The 13,505-nt window shown below is 43.6% G+C and overlaps 1 protein-coding gene across 1 annotated transcript in view; it reads right to left on the bottom strand.

Moving 5' to 3' along the window:
- Positions 1-13,505, bottom strand: part of LOC144818403 (annexin A1-like) — a 109,977-nt gene that overhangs the window by 62,133 nt on the left and 34,339 nt on the right. The window contains exon 4 of the mRNA XM_078675777.1: positions 3,444-3,538. Coding sequence (XP_078531903.1) covers positions 3,444-3,538 — 95 coding nt within the window. The remainder of the gene's footprint in view (positions 1-3,443; positions 3,539-13,505) is intronic.

Raw genomic sequence — 13,505 nt, 5'->3', positions numbered from 1 at the left:
CTTTGTGGCTGGCTGGTCAGATCCGTCTTTTTTATTTTCAAATACTTTTGAGGTATTTACAAGGTACAGTGTACAGACATTTCTGCTCGTGTGGGATGTAGCGGTTTGGTTTGTGGGATGTAGCTGTTTGGTTTGAGGTTATGGCGTCAGCCCCCCGTAGATAGGTGATCCAGTTGAACCAACCTTTTGAAAGAGGCTTCCCCAGTGTCCTTCCAGTTATTTAGGATCGTCTTGACCGCTGTGGTGACTAGGAGGTCGATTAGTTCTTTGTCTCCTTTTGATTGAGGCGAGGAAGAGCAGCACAGCCCAGGAGGCAGACCACTACCCAGACACACAGCCTTTGACAAGGTCTCCCACCTCCAGTACTGTGCAGACATCTGGACCATAGACTGCTGCGCCGGGTTCATTTTAGTGGTCTTTATAATGGGGTCTCCACTGCGCCTCCGCTTCGTTTCAGTTCTGCAGAGTTGGGCAAAGTAAAAAGGCCAACCTTTTTCCTTCTGCAAGGTTTGTGGCCCCAAGCAGTCTGAAAGAATGCTGGTGGTGAAAATGGAAGAATCTGCAAAATATAAGTATAGCAGCAATGGCTTCCCATGAAACAGTCTGGCCTGGCGAGTGACGTCACGCAGCAGCAATCCATGAGGTCACTAATAGTCTTATAACATACACATGTTCTACTTTTAGATTTGTGAGCATCTGTGTCAGAATTGTAATGGAAGGAAGATATTGCTTTGTTTTTGTAAAATCACTACTTTGCTGGAAGCTTGAATTAGACCTATAGGTAACTGTATAGAAAACAAAATGCACAGCACTTAAATGAAAAATAAATGCAACTTCGATTCATCTAGGGGAAGCGTACTTTTCTGATAGCATAAGAGAGCGCATTAACCAACCGAACTTCTCTATCTATGGGTGTACTCTTGACAATCCCGGATTTGAATCCCGGTCATTGTGCTGAGGAAATAGTGCTTGATATTTATAACGCGAAGGGGTTCTAGCATGCGACAAAGCACAGTGAACTAAGACATTAGTTTAAAACCTGTATTACATACAGTATAAGCTCGGTTGCACAAAGGCTATTGCAACAAGTGCATAAGGATTATTTATTAATAGTCCTCACAGTGTTTTTAGCAACGGGCTGATGGTGCATAGTGCAAACCTTTATTGGTTCCCTTTAAAATGGAAAAAAAATCCAGATTGTATCAATTAAAACTTATACTGGCTCCCAAGCAGACTTCAGATTTGCTAATTAACCGATTACAAATATTTACATTTCTTTCTGGTGGCAGGCACCCTGGACAGAAGGCTTTTTAATCTTTAGCTGAATCTCCTTTACCTCACTTCATGGTAAAATACACGTCACTCCTTTCAAACCTGTGGCAACACAAACGTTCAGGAACAGTTGTTTTTCAAATAGAATGTCTGGGAACTGTTCAGATTAAATTGGAGGGCTTAGGCGTCAACATTAAAACAGAGATGCGTTCAATGTTACTCGTTCCACAGGGCGATATCACAACAGCCATTCCATGCAATGCGCTGTGGAAATGGCCTCCTCTTGCCATGTCCAGGCTGGATGGGACACATCCGGACAGGTATAGAATCCCGTGTGGCTTTGTGCACGCGGTTTAGTGCACGGCCACCAGGTCGAGTTCGTAGCACTCACCGCTGTGATCACTTTACCTCACTTCTCAAAGGCTTCTTCACGAGTCCTTGTGTCGCCCAACAGATTACCTGTCGCACAAAGCTACGTAGACGCTCAAGTAGCCGTCTTGACGCACTACATGAGAACTGACAATCTGCTGCCGGCGCCAAGTAGAACAGAAAGAACAAGTGAAAGGCCGGCGAAGGAAACCATGATGGATAAGGTGAAAAATGGGTGTGCGTGCGTCGGTGGGTGTGGGGGAAGGGCGGGGTGAAATGAGTGTTCCCCACGGATGCATCCAAAGCTGAAAACCAAGTATGCAGCTACTGAAAACGAAGTATGCAGATACATGGCCAAAAACAAAACGGTACCTCAATTACAGGAAAAACAAGAAACTAAGACACGCGCGTGCTTCCAGTAAAAAAGTACTCTGGAGAAGGTGGCTCAAAATAGTTTCTTTTTATCCTTCTGACATAAGCAATGCTTTTCGTGCAGATAGATTTTCTGCATTGCGGCAGGTTACCATTTAGTAATAAAAAAATGTTCCAGGCCGGGCTGCAAGCAAGGGCCTCTGGCACTCCCTGCTAAGAGGACCACTCATCTCCAGCTGCACAATAAGAGCCTGTGAATCCACGGCACTCCCCACTGGGCAGCTCTCCAAGGGCTGGTCTCTCCCTCCCAGTCAGACATGAAGGGAATTCAAATCATGTCGACGCCGCCCTTGCACGCCCACACGCGGCTCTGCGCGCCTTCGAGCGCACTTAAGTTATAGGTGCGGTGCGCACGACCGTGGAACAGAGGCGATGAAACAGCAGAGAAAGGGGTTTGGGCCGTTCGGTGGCTGTAGCAGATCTGATGGATAAATGGTGATTGGGCACTGCCTCACATTTAGTTACCCTTATTAACATTTTCTGGGGAGAGTGGAGGCTATCAGGGAAAGGGGATCTTTATGCATTGTAAGCAACTATGGCGAAACGAAAAAACCTCTTGAAGCTCAGAGTGGGTCCAATGTGCAGACCCCTCAATGGCTGCCTGCAACCGCCGTTTATCGACACGGACTACTTCTTTAAGTATGCCCTATTGATGCAGATTTATCTTTAGATATTTGTGGACCAGAAGGGGGTTGAAGATCACTGCTTAGAGCCCAAATGACGCTGTTCGGTCCCTTTAATATATTGGTTTATAGACCAGCTATGGCGCCTGCATCCCTTGGTAAACCCCTTCCTATGTACTTTGCTTTGTGTTTAGGAGACCCGTTTCAAGCTTTATAAAACCAGATGGTCAATCCGTAGTTTTAACAATGCCTCCCTCTTACCGATCACTACTTTAGCCCATCACCACTCCAAAGCACAGACTGAACTGCACTCCACAAAGGAGAGCGTGAGTGCCGGTTTGGACGCACGTGCCCACGGAACAGCGCAAAATACAGGCAATATACAAGGCGGGAGCCTTTGTGGCTGGGGGGCAAATATTAAATGAATTACCCAATTTATAGAGAGCAAGAGCTGCCCAAAAAGGCGTCCCTGAACTAATGCAAATCAATATCCTTGTTAATGCACAGGTGATAGGGATATTGCAAGTGAGAGTCAAGTAATTTTAGAGGTCAGTGAGGTCGTAAGCATGCAGGAAACGGATTAGAGGTTGTGCAGCTTAATAGCACTGGGATTTTTAGGTTTTAAAATCTTAACACTTTAAAACGTTAATGCAATATGAGCAAAGATTACTTACGTTTGGGAAAGTTTCACATAGTATGCTTTCAATAACGTTACATTTAAAGGGGAAATACAAGATATCCAATTACCTTTCCAGTGGCTTGGTGGTATGCAGCTTTAATCTGTTGCCGCTCTTCGTTGTTTCTCTTGGTCAAGACAGCAGTAATGGTTGCTTCATCAACACCTGAAGAAAGTGGATAAAACATTTGGGAAGTAAATGAGTAGGTAAATCGTGTTAGGAGTAAATTATTGGCTGTTGCAGTGATGTGCTTAAACAGCTATAAATACATTTATATCTCACGGTTCGATCCCCGGTGCCAGATCAGCCCAGCACCATGTGACTCTGGGCAATTGCTTGCTTAATGTTTCCAACGGCCCCCAGCGCCTTGACACCCTCAGGTAATTGTCTATGCTTCACAAATACTGAGCATTTACGTGTTTGTAGCGTCAGCCCTGGTGTAAAGCCTGCTATGACACACTGATGGTAATTTGTGGAACATGGTTACCATGATGGCTCCCATACCCGACAATACTGGCACTGGCGTTATGCTGGTAATGTATGGCAGATTAGGAGTTCTTTTCATGGGGATGAGCTCCAGGCAGAGTTCTAGGTTGGATATTGCTGGCATTCCTTGCGATACATGGGCATGAAATGTACAACCTACCCACGTGTAACAGTATTAAGTATAAATAATGAGAACAAGCTCAGGTTTGGATAAAAAAAATAAAAATAAAAAAAAAATAAAGGGTACTTGAAATGAAAATCTGTTGCCTCGGAAAAAGATATTTCAGGAAATTCAGGTTTTTGCTTGTGCCAAAAAAGTATTTTCCAAAATGAAAAGTTCGTATTGGATAGCAGCTGATCTGTATACATGTCACTGAAGTTAGCAACGTACATCTCACCTTAAAGTCAGTACAGAACACTTTAAATTATTGGTTCACTGTGCCATTGCTTATCACTTACATGGGTCTTTTGAAACATTTTAGTGGCTTTATGGTGAAAGCCTGCCACCAATTTCTCAATCATTTCAAGGAGAAGCCTGCATCCGGAGGAGCAGTTGGATTGCTTAGCTCAACATAAAATTGTAAACTTCATGATCGCTAAGCCAGACATATGGCCGAGTAGCAGCAAATGCATCTTAAATTAATTGTGCTATCAAAATAATATTTGGCCAACTGGTTGGGAAAAGGAGAATGTTCAGGAGAAAATAGTTTACCTGTGGCTATGTACTTTTTTTCACATATGCTAAAATACATGTGTCTTTACGTACAAAACTAATTGGAATAAACAAAACGTTTTCAGGTTTATGCCTTGAAAGTAGGGTTTCCTTGCGAAATCTGGAACATTTTAGCAAAATGTAAACAGACTGAAATTTGCACTATGCAAGGTAGGTAACCGGGGATCGCAGATTTCCATCCGTTTTAAGAATTTGACCCTCCATTTTAGTGTCCAAAACCAAAAATATATCTCACTTTTCCCCAACACTACGTAGTATTCCCCTGCTCATCCTTCTGTGGAGACTCGGTGCATGTTGAGTCCTGCATAGTTAGATGGCAAGTGACCAGAAGCATAAGGCTTAGGTGTGGCTTGATTCTTTGCCTTCTGCACCTTCAGGAGGTGTTTCCCCAAGCACCTTAATCGAATAGTGAAAAGAAATCTCAAAATCCCAGAAAAGGACGTGATTTTAGGTAAATGTGCAGGACTTGTGGTTGGCATCATATAAGAGGGGCACAACTGCTGGCATGGGCACAAGAAAAGCACGGATGGCTACTTTCACACAGGTCTGAAATGGTGCTCCAGCGTAGGGCAACTGTATGGAGATGTATTCAACCAGTGCTAGTTGGAGCACTAGGATGTGAACTGAGCCAAGGACATACATCTAGTTGAACTAGGGTCCGTCACAGAGACAGGAAGTGTTGTCTACACTTTAAGACAACAGTAGAATGCTGGAAAGGGCTAATGCAAGAGTATTTTCCTGGGCATCTAGCTCTGATCTATTCTTATTGCACAAAAGAAAGGGGAGGTGATGCTAGGAGCATTGTTCCCCGGTCTGCCCGGCACAGCTCATCAGAAAAGGAGACCAATATTGGGGAGCCTGGACGACTTACTGGACTAAGGAGCTTGGGGAATCGAAGGCGTGGCAGTGCTATAAGGCCTTCCATGCCAGATCAGGAATCAACTAACCTGGACAGAAGCTGCCACCATGAGTCTGCAGCTTTGCCTCTTTTCACCTTTCTACTAATGCAAGAGTTAGCACGGAGGCAAGGGGAGATGTCAAGTGCATGCAAATGAATGTCGCGCGAGGAGTGTTCTTTGTATGAACAAATTGCATAGGTGTTGGGAGTCATTATCTGCATGTCGCACATCACAGCTGCCTGGGGTTTACCTATAACGTGCATAGAAATCTGCACCGCCCTGGTCCTTGCCAGAGTTTTGTATCTCTGTGCCTATGCTTTAATGATGCAACATTGCACCTGTAATGCCCTGAGCTGTACCTGTTCAGTAGATCTTTGGAAAGCTTGCTCTAGAGCGGATCCGTTTAGCCTAATTTAAGGCTGCCCTGCTGCTGCCCATGAGGAACCTGATCAACGTCAAAGGAAATGGTCCACCATTTGCTATACTGTACCCGATTTGCGTGGTTCCAGATAAACACCAAGAACATTACATCAATACTTATACATGGGTCAATGGAATACAAGCTTTGATTTGAAATCATACAGTACTTGATACTTTTTATTATTTTACACTTTTAGAATATTGCTGCCTTGTTAGAATTTGTTAAATGTTCACATTTCGAAGCTATAAGATTAGGCTACATATTAGGCAAAGCAGCGAAGTTCCAGGTATAGAAATTGACGATTTTATCAGTTTCTATTCAAAGGTTGGATTACCTGTACCCGAATAAATAAATAGTTATAAGGAATTATTCTTCTGTATATTAGATCTTCCAATTTCACTGACTACTTCTGCAGTTGACAATACTTTATGCACGTCTACTTCAGACAAAAAAGTGCAGATTTAACAAGCAGTTTTTTTCTCCACTCGAGTTTTGGAATGTGGCTTGGATGCAGAAGAGGATACGACATTAGTTCATCTACTTACAAGGGAGCATGTCCTACTGGCTTAGGTCCACTTCACTGAAGGTTTTTCACATTCGTCCTTACAAGCCTGTCTAAAGGTTAATGTATTCCTAAACAAGCCTTGTACAATTCACTAGTGTTGCAACACCATTTCCTTGAGAACAATGCTTGGCCAATTAACAGCACCTCTCAAGTGCTCATGTTCAGTGTGCTGGGTTACACATGGGACAACACCATGGGGCAGCCTGAGGCATCATGCGCATGCCACTCTTTTACTCAGTCCTGGTTTGGTTGAAAGTAGTAGCCACTAAGGAGTTCATGAACACCCAATTTTCAGCAGGACTTGTGCTGGCCTTCCATGGTTAAGAAATGCTTGGTCCCCTTGGGTCAGAATCCGCATGGTTCTCCATTGCATGCGCACGCGGATCTACAATAACTGGCATCTCCAATGCAGGGTCTACAGCTCTTCTATAATGTGTTTGGATGTCAACAGTTATCGTTTACTTGAGCTTCTTACATAGTACTACTTTACTCAGTGGGGTATCTGTGCTTTACAGGGACGGATAAAAATGAGATAAGTGTCCCAGCTGTAGATTTAACTGTAAACAAACAATCGTGACTGGAGCTGAGAGAGATTAAGTCGGCAAGAGATGGGTAAGAATAGTGGAGCAATTGAGGGGTGAGGTAGGTCAAGAGGAAACAAACATGGGTGTTAGTCTTTCCTCATTGGATTGAGAGGACAAGGGAATTATACATCAGAGTCTTAAAAGTATGCATTTATAGGTTTTTTCTAAATGAACAGCTATTATTTCGACATCTTAGATCTTCAGGGGAAGAGTTCGGTATAATCATGGGGCAGTCCCAGAGTAGGACGGTAAAGTGGCAGTTACTGTTGAACATTTGGTCTCAAAAACTAGTTTCCTTACTTTGGAGACATTTTAGGGACGGGAGGAGTGTAGATAAGATGGTAGTTGCAGCATTAGGATTTGTAAGTGAGGCATGCAATAGGCTTGGATTAATTTACCTCTTCTGGTGGCTAAATCAGCTCCCACCAGAGTAGTGTTATGCCATCAAATGTTTGGGAACCCTTAGTCGGTCCTTTAGCCCAGTGAAGCAGAGTTTTTATAGGCACCAAGTAGAGAGTTTCCCCGGAGTAAATCATTTCTGAAGTCTCTTAAAAATTACTAAAGTTGAGGATAAGCGAGTCTGATTTAGTAAGAGTTTAAGACACAAAGTGAATGTCATTCCACTAGCAGATGTTACCATTCAATAAATGTGTGCAGTTACGGAAGATGTGTCCATCTAAAAATCAAGAGATTTCAATGCATTTAGATGAAAATCAGCCGTTTTTCAATTTTTCAATGTAGCAAGTGTTTACTTTAGATTGGCCTCAAATTGAGCTTATATGCTATTACTTGAAAAACTGCACCCTTCACGGTCTCCAGGAGAATATATGTAAACAATATATGTAAACTGCCTAAACACAAACAGTAACTTAAAAAAACATGGAGATGAGTATATATATATATATATATATATATATATATATATATATATATATATATATATATATATATATATATATATATATATATATATATATGTACAAAAAACTTCAAAAAAGAAGAGTCTGAGGCCGCTTGGGGGGGAACAATGGAGAACCTTTAATGCAGCAGAAGCGGGCGGGCGTATGCATTTCGGCCGTGTATGGCCTCCTCAGCGCCCAGCATGTCAACAGGAAACGCCTCTCACAGTTCTGCCCCACCTATTGTAGTAAGTGCAAAGTCCAGCTCCTCCCCCCAGCCATGATCAATGTCACCTGCTGAGGTAAACTAAGTGGGTAGGAACTGCAAATCCCAGCATGCAGTGTTCTGCTGGGTTTGACGTGTCTTGGCGGGGAATGGCAGGGCTGAAAGAAAGAGCTGAAACCGATGTCCCACGTAGCCTGCCACAAGAAAAGGGCTCCTCGCGCCCCCCAAAGACGCACAACCAACTAGTCCAGGTTCCTTGATTCACGGGGACCCGTGCGACAGTGCGCCAGGCCCGGGGTAGAGTGCAGTGACTCAGCCACCGTGTTTCTTCCTCCCAGATGCGTTGGTGGGCTTGATCCAATCCGAAGCCTCGGAGACAAGGTCAGATGCGCCGGAGCACATCGCAGCCAGAGAGAGAGATGGAGAGATCGGAGGTCATGTGCATTTGATAGAGTTGGTGGCCTATTCAGGACGTCTTCCCTTAGGTGGCAATTACATTTATGGCAGTAACCTACAAAGTGTCTGGAGTGGAAGCACCCAATGTAGGGCATTGTAGGTTGTGTTGCGTCTGTGTAACCAGATAGGCAGGTTACTTTACAATCAAAGAAGGAGTCATTGTAATCACAGACCACAAAAATGTCTTATGCGCCCATAGCGAATAATAATGAATATACAGAATCAGTACACTGAATTTACATGTATTATTGATTTTATCATTATTTAAATCCAAACTGACATTTATTTATAAAACTACTTTGAATCAATATTTGAACACTCCTTAGCACACGCGAAACATTGGAGACAGATTACTGCACCTAACACGGAGCAGCGGGGACATTCGAGGAAACGTTAGCAAGACCGGCGAAAGCAACCTCAAAGCACACCGATACTGTGGCAAATAACCGAAGTCCCCTAACAGATACCCCTTCGAGGGTTGGAATTATCACCTCAAGGAAGAAAAAGGAACACTTGAAGAAAATAGCCTTGAAATAGTCAAGGGTTACATCCCCTACTGACGAAACACGTGTTGGCTGTAACATCGATCAAAATAAAAAACAACACCTGCAGAACAACCTGAATTACGAGGACCTCGAAATTTTTATATTGTGCATAACCTATGTATGAGTGGAATACACATGTGCAAATCTGTGCTGAATATTGTAACGTGTGCTAAGGAGTGTTCAAATGTTGTTTAGGCATAGCCTATGTTAGAAGAGGAAGTGTGGTTCTCTTCTCCTTATAGCACCGTTCCCAAGATAGAGCAAACAAAAATATAAAGGTGTACAGTCCCCTGAGGCGCCGCATCCTAGTACAATACCACCAACCTAACCCTAATACTTTGAATCAATGTATGACATCGTTTATTCTTTTTTGTTAGAATTTATGTTCCTCAAAAAATGTCTGGTTTGCTATCAACTACACAGAGAAAGATGCACCCACCATAATGTATGTAGCCAAGTTCAGGTGAAATGGTTAGGCTTCAAAACTTGGAACTTCTTGCTCTTTTAAGCAGGCATTCCAGTTGATGTACATCTCGTAATTGAACATTTCGCAAAGTAAGGTATGTTGCAGTCATGCCAGAGACACGTTGTGGCATTCTGTCCTTCTTGAGTATGTATTTAATGTGAGATCCAAGAGCTAGCACACCGTGCCCTTAACCACATTCTTCGATTGCACTAAAACTACTGGATAGACAAGTACTTCATACAGAGAATATCCTTTCCCAATGTCAATATCAAAGCTAAGCAGCACACCACTAGAAGGGAGGGGAGACAAATGAAACCCAACTTCTTCGGGACGAGAATAAATCTTGAGATTGCATTGTAGACTTGTTCATGCATTGAATCGCTGGCCAATGCAAAAGTCCCTTTGGGCATTCCTTTGAGCCAATTAGCACACATTTCACCTTGATAAACAATGAGCTGGATTTCTAGTTTAGGAGAAAATGCTCTGCTCAGGATTATGGTCTACTGGTTGGTATGTTTTTGCATATACCTAATGGCAGGGCAAACGTCATTTCTAAGTCATAGTATATAATGTGCTGTATAGAACACATGAAAGTAATATCATAGAATCTCACTGTCTAGAGAGCACCTTCTGTCCCTACAACTTCTGGGACTTTGTCCCAAAGTCAGAGCGCCTGGTAACATTACAGGCAGGTTAGAGTTCCAAGGTGATGGAAATCTCGACCTATTTTTAATTGGGTACGAATGGACCAGAGGAAACAAATGCTTTGCTGCTGCTCTGATCAGGGAATACTCCATACACTTCAGAAGTGAAAGACATTTAAAGCACTTCTTGGTTACAAAGTGGCTTACGGACACAGGTTCCAAGGACCCTGTAAGGTGGTGGGTGGATTCATGGGAGTGAGGAATGAAGCCAGGGATGTATATCCAAGACTAGCAGAGTGAGACAAGCCTTAACCAGGTCATACCCAACATATGAAGATTCACAAAAGAAGATTGTTTTCCAGAGGTAGAAACGTATCTTTGAAGATGAAACTATGCAGACATTCACAGCCATCCCAGTATGAGGCTACAAAGCTGCTCTTGAATGGAAGGATGGGGAATATATGCAGAGCATCAGATGCTTACATTTGAAACTTGGCAAAGTGAGACAGCTTTTCACAGATTCTCCAATTTATCTGGGCATGGCTTTCGTTCAATCGCCACAAAACAAGACATGATCCTAGGCTTTTTTGTCACATCTGTGGATCTGCTCAGTTTAAAAGCAACTGGCAGAAGCAGTTCATTGGGATATGGGTCTGGTGGGGGCAAGTGTTATACAGAGAAGTACAGTGTAAAACCTTTCAGATGAAAAATGCTTTAGATTGTGAAGTTTTGAATGCACTAGAGAGGTAGCTTAGTAGGACTTGAGGAATTATTCTCTTTCAGTATAAGTGGTGTGATTAACCCAATAATCTGCATTACCAATACTTTATTTTGCACTACAAATATGGTTGTACCTGGTCTGTTGCATGGTGTCGGTTTCCTCTTGGTGCAGTAGCCGAGGACCGGAGACCGGAATAGGTGTTAGAGCTGGGTGAGACCACAATATGGAGACCACCACTAGCATCATTCCGGTCCTATTATAAATCGCGAAGCCCCCGCATTTGGATGGAGCCTGGCAACACGCAGACACTAACTATTGTGCATTTCACGAGGAGAAGCTACTCTTCCCTCGCATCACGGTTAGGATAGGGACTGCCCATCCAGTTATTCCCCACATATAGGGGGGTTCTCATCTTGCCCTGAAGAAAGTCTGGGACCTTTACGGCCACCTCAGGACTGAAACATGTCGGCACTAGGGTCTTCGGGCCATTAAAATCCCACAAGACCCGTTTTTTAGAATTTTATTAGCCCAGCTAGACCCAAGAATAAAAGGGAAACCAGGGGTCTGAGGTTTTTTTTTTTATCTTTAAAGCCCCCCCCCCCCCCCCCTCATCTATCTAAAGAGCTACCCAACACTGGGGTTGAGCCCACCCCGACTTTTAGGGGTCGGGGTGACCCGATGATGAAGCATGACCCCACTAGGGTGTGTTAGGGTAATTTAACAACAAAAGGTTTTTCCCCTACACAGGGTTATAGTTCGCATAACCATCCACAGTTCGAAGTAGTATACTATCTACCCTGGATAGGTCCACTACACTCATAGGTTCCTCCTGAGTTGGACCTAATTGCAACTCAGTAACACAGGGTACATACCTCCGCTTTTCGCAAATGGAAAGTGACGGGAGTATTTCTAGTGATATAAAGTTTCAGGGAGGATATACTCCAACTTGGTATCCCTCTCCAACCCCCAAACACTGAGTACTATCGGTGTCGTTAGTTATAGGTCTGTTTCCTCTGCCACAACGGGAGCACTAGTAATCCTCAATATCCACACTCATTGTCGGTCCATTGTTTGCTCGGTGGGTTCTGGTTCACCCAGTAAACTACAGCCCTCCCAGACCGTTCCTTCTCACTTCTCTGCACTCCTATTCAGATTGGTGTACTCTCCCAGCCAGTGACACCGGACCATGGTTTTGCTATTTGTGCTCTCTTCCCAATCTGTGGCCTCTCTCATTGCAATAGAATGGGTAGGAAATGCCTCCAAGGGAGTTTGTTAAGCAGAAATAATTAGGCAGAACAAACTCCCTTGGAGGCATTTCCTACCCATTCTATTACTTTACACACAAGCCCTCAAGGGTATATCGGGTTGCTCACTGTGTTGATCACATCACTCTCTCCTTGCAAGCACAGTCTTCGCCTGTCTCTCAGTTTGATCATATTTCCCTCTATGGCAGTTCCTTTTCTCACAATCTGTGCTCTCCCTTGATGTACTTTTACCACACTCCCACCTGCAGTATTCCTTTTCACCCTGTACTCACGCTCAGTTTATTTAAACTTTGTTACTTCGGTTTCCTTCTACTCTCAATGTCCACTCTACCAATCTATGGCTTTTTGTGTTCGCTTTTACCAGTCTACATGCTTCCTCTTAGCATCTGACCCCTCACAATCGGTGTATTTTTGTCGCCCTGGGCAGTAGGAGCGCTAACTCCCATTTGATGCTGTCCACTGCAGTCTGTGCAGACCTATACTAGTTCTCCCAAGGCATTGGATATATTGCACCGGGACTGCTCTAGCAGTCTTCTAGTCTGGCACCATCTTAGTCTGTGTTCTCTGCTACCGAGTGTCATCTGTGTCGCTATCGCAATATGCAGATTTGCTGCTCCCTTTCCATTTGTAAAGCTTAAATTAAACTAGGTCATCTCTTCGCAACTAGATTGGAGCATGCCGTGATCAGACTTGTGGGAAATGGACTGCTGAGAGTTGTAGATTAGCCATGTTTTATGTAGGAGCCCTTGCCTGGTTTGCATTTTTAGCTGGTGGCAAACATTGGTCTACCATGAATTGTAGTTGGAGTACTTAAATTTGTGACCTCTTTTGAAGTCACAATAAAGTAGTGACTGTCCAAGGGGCCGCACCGAAACTGCTGGTACATCTCAGCCATCGGCTGTCTGATAAGATTTATTAAAACCAAATTAGTGCTGTATTTTACTTGGACTTGTTATAGCACCAACACCTCACTCCTGAAGGGATAGCTCTGCGCTCCACCAAATGAAGACAAGACAACCAATCAGAATAAGAATAACCAAGTCTTCAGAAGTTTTTTTGAAACCTAGCTAAATCTATGCAGGAACGAATATGAAAGGATGTGCCATATCTTGAAGTACAGACACATCGGGACTTAACAGCAATTTGTCCTCTGATCGAAGGTTTCTGCTAGGGCAGAACGGAGTGAGTTTCTCCCATAGGTAGGGCAGGCCCTCAACCAACA

This window comes from Lissotriton helveticus, chromosome 2_1, assembly GCF_964261635.1.
Source record: "Lissotriton helveticus chromosome 2_1, aLisHel1.1, whole genome shotgun sequence".
Taxonomy (NCBI): Eukaryota; Metazoa; Chordata; class Amphibia; order Caudata; family Salamandridae; genus Lissotriton; species Lissotriton helveticus.
The sequence above is the reverse complement of the archived record's forward strand: the minus strand, read 5'-3'. Positions and strand labels throughout refer to the sequence as shown.